The 13,585-nt window shown below is 55.2% G+C and overlaps 2 protein-coding genes across 2 annotated transcripts; both read left to right on the top strand.

Moving 5' to 3' along the window:
- Positions 1-1,918: 1,918 nt before the first annotated feature.
- Positions 1,919-8,374, top strand: HRCT1 (histidine rich carboxyl terminus 1). The gene is made up of 2 exons (XM_043487119.1): positions 1,919-3,085; positions 6,651-8,374. The coding sequence occupies exon 1, from the start codon at positions 2,104-2,106 to the stop codon at positions 2,446-2,448; it is 345 nt and encodes a 114-aa protein (XP_043343054.1). The 5' UTR covers positions 1,919-2,103; the 3' UTR covers positions 2,449-3,085; positions 6,651-8,374.
- Positions 6,979-8,374, top strand: SPAAR (small regulatory polypeptide of amino acid response). The gene has a single exon (XM_043487120.1). The coding sequence runs from the start codon at positions 6,979-6,981 to the stop codon at positions 7,204-7,206; it is 228 nt and encodes a 75-aa protein (XP_043343055.1). The 3' UTR covers positions 7,207-8,374.
- Positions 8,375-13,585: the final 5,211 nt, after the last annotated feature.

Genomic DNA, 13,585 nt, shown 5'->3' with positions numbered 1-13,585 from the left:
AGACAAGCCCCTTCCCTTCTCTGGCCTCAGTTTCTCCAGCTCTCAGTGAGGGCTAGGGCCACATGGTTCCAAGGGGCCCTTTGTGCTGATGGGAGTTCTGCCAGTTGCAGGGCCCTGCCCTCCTCCCGGGGCTGGTATGCAGTGGGAGTCTCCTTGGAGAAGCTCCCAAGTAGGAGAAAGTTCTGCTTGCCTTCCTCCTCCTCCTTCCAGCAGACTTCCCTCCTTAACAGGCCCCCAGGGGAGGCAGCTGGCCTCCGCGGCCTCCAGAAGCGGCAGGAGGGAATGCTCACTTGAGCATCATTAAAAGTTCAAGTGGCTTCCTCCCTCCACCCTGCACCCCAGGGGGAGAGCCCCAGGACTCATTAAACCCTCTGCCCCCAGAGTCCAATTTGGTTGAAGGGAATGTTTGATCTCTTCATTCAGAGGAGGTTTGCCCTAAGGGTTTGGGGCCTCCCTGAGACAGTTCATCTCAGATCCAGGTCAGAGAGTGAGGGTCCCCAGAGGTCACCTCTTGCCCTGGCACTTTTCTAGAGGAGGAAACAGGCTGCAGGGAAGGGGTGTGTCCAAGGTCACCAGGAGGCCGGCTGCTGGAAGCATTTCTCTGGGTGGCAGAGAATTGAGCGGGGGCGGGGTGGGGGCTCTCTGTGGAGGGTCCCCTGGGCACCCATGGTCTCAAGGTCGAGGTGCAGAGCTGTGGCTTTGGGGGGGACCCTGCAGCATGTGAGGAAGGACTGTAAGAACAGCCTGACAAGCCCACAATGGGAGGGGCTGCCTGGAAAGATAGCAAGCAACCGTCCCTGGCCCCTCGGCCGTGTGGTGGGATGGATAAGTGCTTGTCTAGATGAACAGAGGGTTCTGGACTGCATGGGCAGAGGGATCTGCAACTGCTCAGGTCCTGCCTGCTCTGTGAATTCTCCCCCAGGCAGGAATGGAGTGTCTTGACTGTTGGGCGGGGAGCTTCGGATGGAGCGGGGAGCCTGCCGTGTATGGGCAGTGGAGCCTATTGACTGGGAGCCAGGAGACTGACCCTGGGGCCTGGCCTCTCTGACCTCAGCGGCCAGCTTCCTGCCTCCTGCAGCCCTACACTGACACCCAGCTCCCAGACCCAGCAGGACTGAGGCTGCAGAGACAGTTGTTCAGCTTTCCTGCCTGCCGGGCTGGCCTGAGCTCCTGAAGTGTGAGACTACTGCAGGACAGAATGTGACTCAGCCCCCGCGGCCTCTGTGGGCTGTGGGACAGGGAGCCACGGTCTCCCAGATGACGCTTGGTCCCCCCAAGTCATCTGGTCCAAACTCCACTGCCTTAATGTTGGTGGCTTCCCTGGTGGCTTGGGTGGTATAGAATCTGCCCGAAATGCGGGAGACCCAGGTTTGACCCCTGGGTTGGGAAGATCCCCTGGAGAAGGGAATGGCAACCCACTCCAGGATGCTTGCCTGAATAATTCCATGAACAGAGGAAACTGGCGGGCTACCGTCCTTGGGGTCGCAGAGTCGGATACAACTGAGTGACTTTCACTCACTCAATATCAGTGGCAAACATGTGTCCAGACCTGGTTTAAGTGCCTTATAAACACTAATTCCTTAAATCCTCAGAAAACCCTACTAGGAAATATACTCTAATGAACCCTTTTACACATGAGGAAACTGAGGCAGAGAGCATGGGAAACTTGTGCAGTCACAGGGCTGATGAGCCACGTGGTTCTAGAACCCACGATCTTAGTTAGTGTGCTGTGCTGTCTCTAAGAGAGGAGGGCCCTGAAGCCCAGGGAGGGGACCGGGCTGGCCCAATCACCCAGCTAGGTGGCAGGGATGGGGGCCCAGGCTCTTATCTCTAGCCTCTGGGCTCTCCCCTCGCCCCGAGGCCCCTCCTTCCAGCTCCTCTCTCCCCACCTAGCCTCACTTGGGCCTCCCCAGAGTTAACAGTCGCCGGGCCTCCCCTCAGCTGGCAGCTGCAACCCAAAGAGGCTGCACCCACATTCCCTGGCTGCTCTCCAACCCACAGGAGCGGAGAAAACAGTCCAGTGACTGCGAGGGCTGAGCAGAGGCTGCTGAAGGGGAGGAAGCAGTGAGGAGCCGCCACGCAGAGGCCCCTGTCAGCTCCCAGATGCTGGACCTTCTGCAGCACACGACCCTCGTGGGCTTGATCGTAGGCGCGGTGGCGGCCTTGCTGCTGCTGCTGCTGCTGGCCGCCTGCCTGTACTCCAGACAGGAGGAGCCCGACGTGGAGAGGAACCGCCCCGCCGCCAGGAGGAACCGCATCAGGTGGGCCCGGCCGTGGATCTCCTCAGGCCGGGGCCACCTGGGACACTTGCACCATTTCCGTCATGCTGGCCACGTGTCTCACATGCCCCATGCAAACCTCCACCATCACCATCACCACCTCGCCCACCACCATGCCCACCATCACGCCGCCCACCACGCTGCCCGTGCCCACCGAGGCCGCCACTGATGCCCGTGCAGGGCAGCCGCTGCCTGCCCTGCCGTCGCCAGACGAGTGGACCTGCCGACGCTCCCACGCAGCAGGGCACCCTCTGCAATGAACACCGGGTCCTGCTTGGGCTTCGTCCACCTACTACGCCCGGTGTGCTGCAGAGGAGAGCGGAGAAGTGCCAGGGCTGACCCTGCACACACAGGAGGGGGACGGGGTTGAGCGCAGGCGGTGCTGGTGGTCCTTCGGGGACAGACACCACCTTGTGACCTTAACTCCCAAGGGGCACCAGAATGGACCACCCGTCCGGTTGGTGCAGGCGTGCTGGTGTGTGCGGATGGGCAGGTGTGCCCTGCTCTCTCTCAATGACCAGGCCTCTGGCTGGCAAGGTAGCTGGGAGGGGCCCTGGCAATGCCCCTGTGTTTGAAGGAGGTCGTGAGGCTGCACAGTCAAGTCAGTGGTGCCTTAATCCAAGAAAATAAAAACCATTAAGAAGCTTTGTGAGGAGGCTCTTGATTGTAACTCAAGTGGGAGGGAGGGAGCGGCCAGGCCTATTCCTGCCTTTCCCTGGACCTCCCTCTCTGATGGGAAGTGAATGTCTGAGTGGGCCCTGCAGTGGGGGAGACTGGACGGCTCTGCTGCGCTCCGTGGACAGTAGGTGAGAAGGCCTGGGGCCCGAGCTCTGATGGGGGGCATGGTTAGGGTTTGCAGGCAGCCCTGCACAGAGATGGCTCTCTGTGTACCGGTGGGGCTCGGAGAGAAGGAGCGAGGCCATCCAGGCTGGCCCCCAGGGGTCTTTCCGGTCCACCTCTAGGGCAGACTATGCTCTGGGCCTGTAGAAGCCCCCTACGTGGCTGTGCTAAACGAACGTTTCTTTGGTAAACTGGTCAGGGTTTCTTATCCAGGTGTTGAGTCTCAGCCAGCCTGACCCCACCGATGCGTATGTGTGTGTGGCTGGCTGGAGTCTGTGTGCGGCTGTGAGTTTAGGAGGGAGAATGTGGTGCTGGGTGGCCCTGGGAGAGGGCTTGCTCCTCGGAGTCTCAGTTTCCCCTTCCCTAAGAAGAGATAGGTGACAGACGCTTCTTGCCAAAGCCTGTTCCCAGCTACCCCAGAGCAGCTGACAGGATTTTGCAGCCAGGACGGAAATCCAGTTCTGAGGCCTTCAGTGAGGAAGGAAGTCCTGTGAACTGGGGTGGAAAGGGGAGGGGGAGAGGCTTGAGGGCCAGGCGAGGTGGTGGGGAGGGGCCGGAGAACAGGCCATAAAGTCAGGGGCCTGGTGACTGACTCACTGGAACAGAATGTCCTGTTTCTTTTCTATTCCCCGGTGATTCTCTAAGAGGCCTGGGGTGGGAGGCGGGGAGAGGGAGGCAAATTCACTGATAGCAAGGCCAGATTTCAGGCTTGGGAAAGAGGATCCAGGGTCTATAGCACTCTTTGCATCGGCCTCCCCTCCCTTACCCTGTGGTTGCTCTTAGCTCATCCCTGATCTGGATTCCTGCCACAACCCCTCTAAGTCTGCGCACCTCCAGCCCTGCCACTTTGCGAAGCCTCTTCACACTGCAGCCTGCTCATTGCCCTTGGGACCAAGTCTCTGCCTCTTGGTTGGCCACCCAAGGCCCCGGTCTGATTCCTGCCTCCCCCGGTTCCTTTTGTCCTGTCCACGCTGCTCCAGTCCTCAGGCTCAGAAAACATCTTGCACGTTCCCCTCTCTGTCTTTGCCCAAGAAGAATTTGTCATTCACTCCTATGGGTTTCTCATTTATTATTATTGTTATTGTTGTTGTCATTTCTGCCGATGCACTCAAATCTCTTTCCCTAGAGATTCAAAGGCCCCTGTCCTCCTAGATTGGAGAACTCTTGAGGGCCCCCCCAAGCCCAAGTGTGGAATCAGCTCACATGACAGATGCTCGAGAAAGGTTTCCAGGGCTTCATGCTCTCTGGAAAAAGTAAATGTACTTGGAATCATCACTACCAGAAGCTTAGGGCTTGAGGGCTTCCAATTTTACTAGTGGGACATTGCAGGGATTAGTCCTTTAAGCTTCTAGGGCCTTGCTGAGAGAGCTCCTGCTTTATTACCCCATCTGCTCAGTGTTGGGGTGTGTGGAGGTCAATAGCCCGCCAGCCTGGACCTCCCTCATCCCTCTGCAGAGCCCGATGTGAGCCTTGGATGGCCTGCTTTTCCTATATGTGGCCTCGAGCATCCTCTGGGAGAGCCAGGAAACTTGCCATCACCTTCCCCTTCTTAATGTAAGTGGAATCTATGGAGGACTTCTCTGGTGGTTCAGAGGTTAAAACTCCATGCTTCCACTGCAGAGGGTGCTGGTTTAATCCCTAATGGGTAACTAATATCCCACATGCCATGTGATAAGGCCTATATATATATATATGGTTATGTGTGTTTATGTGCATGTATATGTATATATATGGAATGTATGGGCCATGCTCTTTTCTCTGACCAGTTGACAGTGATGGATGCTGGGAGGACAGATGTATGTCTAAGTGGTAGACATCTTTCAGAGCCCTGTTGTGTCTGGGGCTCATGGGTAGGGGCTGTCTGTCATAAGATTACAAAATCCACAAGAAAAGAAAATATCTGGAGAAACCCTTAGGACAAGCAGTCCCCCTGGTGCCCTCCACCTCCCAAAGTGACTGGCTGACATTGATAATTCATTGATAACAATTCATTGATAATCTGAAACCACAGGGCCCACAGAGTGGTTCACCATATTTCCTGCCCCCTGCTTCTGGTCACTCCAGTTAATACAAGTAATTCAAGATGTCCAGCTTCCTCATGCAGCCCCAGCTGGCTCTGGGCTCCTCCTGTGTGGGTTGTCCAGTTATCTTAGAAAGGGGAAGAGAGAGAACTTGGCAGAGTATCATTTACTCCAAATAGTCACTCTCCCATTCTGTGCATAAGCAATTTCCTAACACTAGAACCAAGGAAAGTTCACTGGGCATTGGAGAAATTGAAAAGGATCCAGGCTATGTGGCCCTGGGCTAGCCCTTGGCCATCTCTGGGTCTTCACACTCTGATCAGTAAATGTATAGGAGACAACTGCCCTGTGGAGTGGTGGTATCTGGAGAGAGGTCTGAACTAGGAGGAAAGGGAGGGAAGTCCCTCCTTGGCTATTTGGTGCTCTAGTTATCACTACTAATAGCAATAGGCCATGGGCTGTGACTATCTCTAAAATAGAGAAAATGTTACTTCACAGCGTTGCTGGAACCATTATATGAGATAGTGCCTGGCTGTGTCTAATACCTGGAGTTATTGTCTGTAATGACACCCTTTCTCAGGGTTTGGATGAAATCGGGTTAGTAATTCAGCCTCCTTTCTGGAAGTGGTGGTGGTCTCAGGAGGTGCTGGCCATGGAAAGGCTGTGATCAAGTGAGGATGGGAGATGGAGTGGCCTGGACAGGGCTCACCCCCACTCCCCCGGCCAGTGAAGAAGAAACGCTGGCAGGAGGCCGGGCTGGAGTGGCATGGGTGTGCGTGGGGGGTGGGGTGAGCGCAGTCACCAAGGGGGCCGGCAGCTGTGCGGGTCCTGGGCCCTCACTCACAATTGGAGGAAGGCGTGCAGGAAGCTCTCACAGCCGCTCAGACATCTCAGAGCCTCGTCCCAGGCAGCACCAAGGCCGAGGCACCCTGGGACGAGCATGCCATGGCCTGGGCCCTGGGGTGGTCATCAGGTCAGGAGGCCCCGGCACTGCGTACAGCCATAGCTGCCCCTCTGCCAGCCCGGGGTAAGTTTTCACAGCAGCTGAGAGTGAGCAGCGGGCACCAGCAGGCAGCAAGGGGGGGCTGGGGGGCGGGGCTGGAGCAGAGAATGGGATTAAGGAGCCCACAGGAGTTCTGAAGGGCTCAGGGATCCCACCCGGACAGTGACCTGCCCCATCTAAACAGCACTCTCCCAGTACGTGCGGAAAAGGAGGCCAACGAGACAGGCGCTCGTGGTGACCCTGCATCTGACTCAGAGTTGATGTTGCCTCCTCCCCTCCTTCGTCCCAGCCCTCAGCACAGGGCCAGAGGTTCAAGAGTCAGCAGTGGGGCTGATTCAAAGACTGATCCAAGGTTCCTCCAAGGGAGGAGTCTGGGCCCATCCCGGACCCACAGGAGGGGGAGTGTTTTGTCTTTTGTCCGAGTGTACAAACACTCCTGAAATCCGTGGCTGTCACCAGAGGGCTGAGCGGGGCTCCCTCTGAACAAAGTCTGCGCTCTCGTTCCAGCTCCTGCATCCAAGGAGTCTTGAGCTTATGTTTTTCAGGACAGCGCTTCTTCCAGAGCTGCCAGTGGAGTTGCCCACGGCTCTTGGAAGCCTGGCCCAAGGCTGAGAAAAGTGACAGAGGCCACTAAAGTCGGAGTAGAGCCATGTGGGGTGCCCAACGGCCCAGAGCGGGTACCAGCCAGGGCCTCAGACCAGTATCTCCTTAGAAGACCACAGGGAGAGCAGCCGGAGGAGCAAGCCATCACCAGCAGCTCCTCGCTTCGGATGGGGAGCGAGTGAGGTCCAAAACACACCCTGGGCTGCTCAGTGGTCCGTGGCCACACAGGGCCATGGAAGCAGCAGTGATCGGGATGGTGGCTGTGCTCTTTGTGGTCACCGTGGCCATCACCTGCGTCCTCTGCTGCTTCAGCTGTGACTCAAGGAGCCAGGATCCTCAGGGGGCCCCGCGCCCCAGCTTCACAGTGGCCACGTTTCGCCAGGAGGCTTCCCTCTTCACTGGGCCAGGTCGCCATGCTCAGCCAGTGGCAGGTGCCCAGGACTTCTGGACCTTCATGTGAAATCTACCAGCCCCCAGGATTTGCTCTTGTTGTTTAGGCGCTCAGTCGTGTCCAACTCTTTGTGACCCCATGGACGGTAGCCTGCCAGGCTCCTCTGTCCGTGGAATTCTCCAGGCAAGAATACTGGAACAGGTAGCCATTCCATTCTCCAGGGGATCTTCTTGACCCAGGGATTGAACCCAAGTCTCCTGTATTAGCAGGCGGATTCTTTACCACTGAGCCACCTGGAAAGCCCAGGATTTGCTCTGCTGCGGGTCAGACTCCTCTTCCCCCAGCAAGCCTTCTCTGGTGACCCACTCCTCCAGCCTGGCATTTCTGTCCTGTCCAGCCTGTATCCAGCAGACTCCTGACTCATCCTATTCCGGTTGGCCATGCCCTCCAGCCTGGGAGATCTACAGTGATGGGACCAGTAGGAGTCAGCTCTGACCCCCGAGAGCTCAGCCGGACCCTACCCACAGGGTGGGGCTTACGAGAGGTCGAGAGTGAGTGACCAGGCAATATTGGATGGCATGGTGGGCCAGCTCCTCTGATCTACAAGATGCAGTGAAATATCACGGGACTTTATTGTGAACAGAGTGTTGGTTATCTCAAGATGTCCCAGGATGCCTATGACGCCGCTGGTTCGATTGCCACGAGAGGAAGCAGCGCCCTCAAGTGGACAGTTTCAGAAACCACTTTTTATCTGTTCTGAGAGAGGCATTCTGCTACTTGCCTGCGCACGTATTGCAGAGCCCACTTCTGAGACCTGCCTCCTACCTGTTACCTGAAATCCGCCCTGAAATTCTGAAACCAAAAGCCTGCTACCTGGGAACTGGCAATTCATTTCACAATTGAAAATGCATATCCTTTTATGGGTCTCCCAAGAATCAGGGTTGGGAAACCACAAAAGGAAACAGAAGAGAAAAAGAGTCACAGAAAGTACCAGACGTTTTATTAATAGGAAAGCCAGAAAGAAGACTTTGAAATGTATTTGCATGAGACTTTATTTCTATATTCTTATGGGTCACTTCTATTCTTAGAGACTGTGACTTGCATCACCCAGGAATGACTGAAAAATCACCAACTGAAAGGTAATTTCGAATAAGTTAAAATGTTATATTATATCGACAGTATGTAACAAAGCTCTTGTTTGCATCACAAATAAAGAGATGTTCTGTTTTTATTTACAGAAGAGCTGTTTTCTCTGTACCCATGAAATGCATGCCAGACCATATTTAGCAAACGGTTTGAAGGATGCAGAATTCTGAGTCTCCTGACTCATGTCTCCATCCAGCACTGAAGGAATGACTCTCCTAGGACCTGGCGTTGACGGGGGCAGGACTGACCCAGAGAGGAGGTCTGGCCCCTGAGGGGGCCTGGATGGGCCACCCTGGCCATGTGGCTGCCATAAAAGGACTCGCAGAGAGAGATGCTTGGGGCTGTGAAAGTGCAGAGGTGTAAGGAGCCAGGGAGAGAGTCAGGTTGGTGGAGAGGGGTGAGTCTGGGGAGGGGAGAGGCACAGCAGAGGGAAGGCCCGGAGCGCCTGAGGACCCTGTGTCGGTCTCTCTGGACCCTAGAGCCCGCAAGCAGAGCCTTCACAGATGCACGTGGAGTGCGGCAGGGAGGCCCCAGAGGGCCTCAGCTGAGCGGAGTGAACTGTTCAGTTCACGTTCTCTGAAAGCGAAGCCCAGACAGAGTTGTGGGGTGTGAGATGTTTATAGGAATCAACAGCCATGAGGGGAAGGAGGGGGAAGCAGGATTAGATAGAGGAAGGAGTTAAAGATGATGCAGGCCCTTAATATCCCCCATCTTTGCTCTTCTCTGAGAGCCCCCGCCCCCTGAGGTTCGGCCTCAGGCAAAGTGGCTCCTGGCACAGGCTGGCCCTGAAGTCCTTCCGTGGAGGCGTCCTGTGAGCACCTCTCCACGGGAGCTCAGCAGCGGCCTGTTCTCAGAGCCGGGTGAGCATGTCCGGGCAGAGAGAAATACTGGGCGCAGGAGCTCCCCGTGGGCACAGCTGGAGGTACAAGGTCTGGGAGGAGACAAGAGAGTGGGCCTCAGCCTCTCTCTGTCCTCAAGCAGAGTTAGCTCTGCTGTAGGCCCAGCACCTTCAGCCGGACCCAAGTGTCAGGACCCCCGGTCCAGGGCTTTGCCTCTGTGTGCTGTGGTCACATTCTTCCCTCAGTCTGTGGAGGAAGGTCTGTAGGCTGCACTCAGCCCTGAGAACAAGCAACGGCGAGGGGGCAGCCTCGCTCTGCGGGCGAGCAGTCTGTCAAGTCCCAGGCTCTCATTGGCTCCACTCGCTCATCCACCCACCTACCCACCCATCTGTCCATCTGTCCATCTGTCCTCTTACTCCACCTACTTGCTGAGCCTTACTTCCTCGCCGACTCATGCATTCATTCATTCATTCCATCACCCATCCACTCCTCCATTCAAAAAACACTGGCTGAGCACCGACTGTGTACCAGGCCCCACCCAGGGAACGTGAAAGTCACCAAGACCCAGTCCCAGCAACCGATGAACACCCAATTTAGTCATCTGGACAGGGTGCTCAGGGGAGAGAGGGCCCCAGTCCCCAGGGAACCCGGGAGGAGGTGACCTTTGAGTTGGACTTGAAGAAAAGTAGGCACTTCAACAAGAAGAATTTGGGGGAGGGTCCCCCAGAGGGACTGGCAGGATTGGAGATTCGGAGAATGTGTGCGGCAGGGCGTAGGGGGTCAGATAGAGTGGGGGCCAGGAGATGAAACACAGCCAGCTCCTGCGAGAACCCCTTCTTGCCACACTTGGCCAGTATGTTTCCGGGCAAGCGAAGGCAATGAAGAGGCAGCCTGGCTTGTCAGTCTGGGCAGGAGCCGTCTTCCCCAGCACACACACATGGGCACAGCTGTTGCTACAGGGGAGCGGTGGCTTCTGCAGTGGGAGCTGGAGGAAAGGTCCTGGGAGACTCGGGGAGTGGCCAGCACTGCGTGGAGGTGGAGCCGAGGGTTAGGGAGAGGATGTCCCAGGAACGCAGGGCATTTGAGAAAGGCAGGCAGTCAAGGCCAGCACCCTGGAGCAGGCTGACAAAAGGGAGATGGGACCAGGAGGAGCAGCTAGAGAAGGGGTAGGAAGGTTGGGAGTAGGGGTCCAGATTTAGCAAATAAAAATGCAGGGCATCTGGTTAATTTTAATTTCAGGTAGACAACAAATAATTTTTAGTATACGTACGTCCCAGGCAGTACTGGGGACATACTTACACTAAAATGTTACTCGTTGTCTATCTGAGGTTCAAATTGAACTAGGGTGTCAGTATTTTATCTGGCAATCCTACGAGGGAGGGAGTGGTTCTCAGAGAGGGGGTTTAAGTGGTTGAAGCATCAGGGAGGTGAAGGCCCAGAAGAGGCCTCAGATTTTGCAATGGACCGTTGACAATGACCTTGGTGAGAAAAGCTTGAGTGGCGTGCAGGGAGCAGCCCTATGGGCGGTATGCATGTGCACACGTGTCCGCAGTGTGTGTGTGTGTTCTCACGTGTGCATGCTCAGGGGCAGTGACGTCAGTGGGAGCTGAGTCAGCAGAGGATAAGGACTGAAGATAATCTGAAGGGAAGAAGAGCGATGTATTGTGGCCAGAGGGGCATGGCCTTGAAGGAGAGTTTATTATTGGCGTTTTTAAGCAGGGGAGGGAGGTTGAACATGTGAAGAGCTGAAGGAGAAGGATTGCAGAGGGAGATAGTGACAATCGTCAGCAAGGAGGAGCCCCACGGAAGGGGTGGGGTGGGAGTCAAGGAGTCAGGCAAGTGGGGGCGAGGGAATGCTGCTGGAAAAGATGCTCAAGAGTACGGTAAACGTTCATGTTGTGTGTGTGGTGGGGGAGGAGGGGGAGGAGGGCATCACACCAGATGGTCTGTTTACTCAGTGAAGCAGGAGCGTCTGCTCAGAGATGGGTCTGGGGAGCTGAGGTCAAGGAGAGCCTGGACTGATGACCCACAGCAGACAGGAGCAGCCGTCCTGCTGTTCTCACGTGTGGAGTGCGTGTGTGGCATCTATGTGTGTATGTTGTACGGTGTGAGTGCGCATGTCGTGTGGTGTGTATGTTCATGTGTGCATGTTGTGTGGTGTGTATTTATGTTGTGGTGTGTGTTGGCCTGAAGTGCTCTGCCCTTCCACCCAGGGCAGACAATTGTGTAAGATGGGGGTGGGAAACTCTGTAACAGGCCAGCACGGAGCACCTCTAGAGACGGAGGAGATGGTAGTGTAAGGACAGAAGCTAAAGCTGGTACCAAGAGAGGCTGGCAAGGCTGGGAGTGTTTACTTGGTGGCAGCGAGGGAAGGGGCTGCTCAAGGTCACCTGGAAAGCTGGGCAGAGCTGCATTGGAACCCCCCTCTCTCAGGCTCCAAATGCAGCATTCTCTCTGCTCATTCAGTTACTTGTGATTGTTGTTCAGTTGCTCCATCGTGTCTGACATTTTGCAGCCTCATGGACTGCAGCACACCAGGCTTCCCTGTCCTTCACTATCTCCCGGCACTTGGTCAAACTCAGGTTCATTGAGTCAGTGATGCCATCCAGCCATCTCATCCTCTGTGGCCCCCTCTCCTCCTGCCTTCAGTCTTTCCCTGCATCAAGGTCTTTTCCAATGAGTTGGCTCTTGGCATCAGGTACACTGCAGCATCAGTCCTCCCAATGAACATTCAGGGTTGATTTCCTTTAGGGTTGACTGGTTTGATCTCCTTGCTGTCCAAGGGACTCTCAAGAGTCTTCTCCAACACCACAGTTCAAAAGCATCAGTTCTTCAGTGCTCAGCCTTCTTCATGGCCCAACTCTCACATCCATACATGATTAATGGAAAAACCATAGATTTGACTCTATCGACTTTTTGTTGGCAGAGTGATAACTCTGCTTTTTTAATATGGTGTCTGGGTTTGTCACAGCTTTCCTTCCAAGGAGCAAGTGTCTTTTAATTTCATGGCTGCAGTCACAGTCTGCAGTGATTTTTTCCTATTTATTGGACTCTTACTGGGTACCAGGCATTATGCTTTTTATCCAACCTCTCTTCGATGCTCACTGTGATCCCATCACAGTAAACGCTGTGATGAGCATCTTTCCCAGCAGCATTCCCCACCGTCTCCATTTTACAGTTGAGGGACCTGAGTCCCCACTGTGGAGTGCTCCCGAACAGTGCCTCCCAGCGCTGCTGGAACCTGCAGGCAGAAAGCTAACCTGCCCTCTCTGTAAATGGGACCGGAATTCTCATCCGACCCATCTCATATCTTCAGGATGAAGGGAAGGCAGGAACACCTGGATTTACCCTGGGTTTTCCTGGACAAAAGCCTTGCACGCACATGCCCCACCTGGATCTGTCTTTGGAGGATGCAGTCCTTGCCGTATACACTTTAAAGGGGCAGCCCACGAAACCTCACCCCAGATAGCTCTGCGGAAGGTTGGACTCCGGGTTAACCGCCCGCAGCCCCGGGCTGTCCCGCCTGGCCTCCCTGCCGTATGGACGGTGCCGCTCCGCGCCCGGGTCCGCCCCAGGATGAAGGGGCAGAGAACCCGCTCTGCGCCACCCAGCTCCGTCTGCGCTCTGCCCCCACCACTCACTAGCTGGGCTCCAGCCAGGGGTAGAGGAGGTGGGAGTCTTGCCCCCTTGTCCAGAGGTTATGCTGGAGAGAGGGAAGAGCCTGGAAGCCCAGCTGTCAGGAGCCCCCGCCCTTCCTCCCCCATCCTGGCCGCCACCAGCCTGGTGCTTTTCTCTGGAACACACTGGATTCTGGAATCAGGAGTCCCTGAAATAATTTGTTTTCCGGAAAAGTACCTTCCTTAAAGGAAACCACTTGTTCCAAGGAGTTGAAAAGGGTCATTGTGCGCTGCCAATCCCTGCTCCCCTCAGGACAAGACACTTGAAAAGACAGACACGGCTACACGCACACACACACACGCTCACACACACACACACTCAGATGCATTCATCCCGTGCATTTGTAAGAGTGAACGTTAGGCGTGGGCTCCAATGCCGATCAGAGGAGGCTGGTGGGGCAAACCCTAGCAGAGACAGAACATCAGACACTAGGCAGGTATAAAAACAATGGGGTAAATTTAAACCCATTACCATGAAAGGGCATTTATCATACACCAGTAAGTAAAAAGAAGAGGGAGTTAGAGAACTAGAAATGTGCCCTGTGGTAAAATTCAATTTCTGTTAGAATACACTTGGATGCAAAGATGAATGTCTGGATAGCCCCGCGCCCAGGTGTTAACTAGTGATTGTCTCCGGGTGGGTGGGGCTGTTTGTGCGGTTCAGGTTTTTCCTTTTTGTCTGTCTGTATTTCCTGTGATCAGTGGTTTGCTTTTGAATAAGGAAAAGCAAGAAACCAACAAAGGAAAAGAACAAAATTAACTTTTCTAAGTTAAAAAGTGAACCAA

Source organism: Cervus canadensis, chromosome 14 (assembly GCF_019320065.1).
Source record: "Cervus canadensis isolate Bull #8, Minnesota chromosome 14, ASM1932006v1, whole genome shotgun sequence".
NCBI lineage: Eukaryota > Metazoa > Chordata > Mammalia > Artiodactyla > Cervidae > Cervus > Cervus canadensis.
The sequence above is the reverse complement of the archived record's forward strand: the minus strand, read 5'-3'. Positions and strand labels throughout refer to the sequence as shown.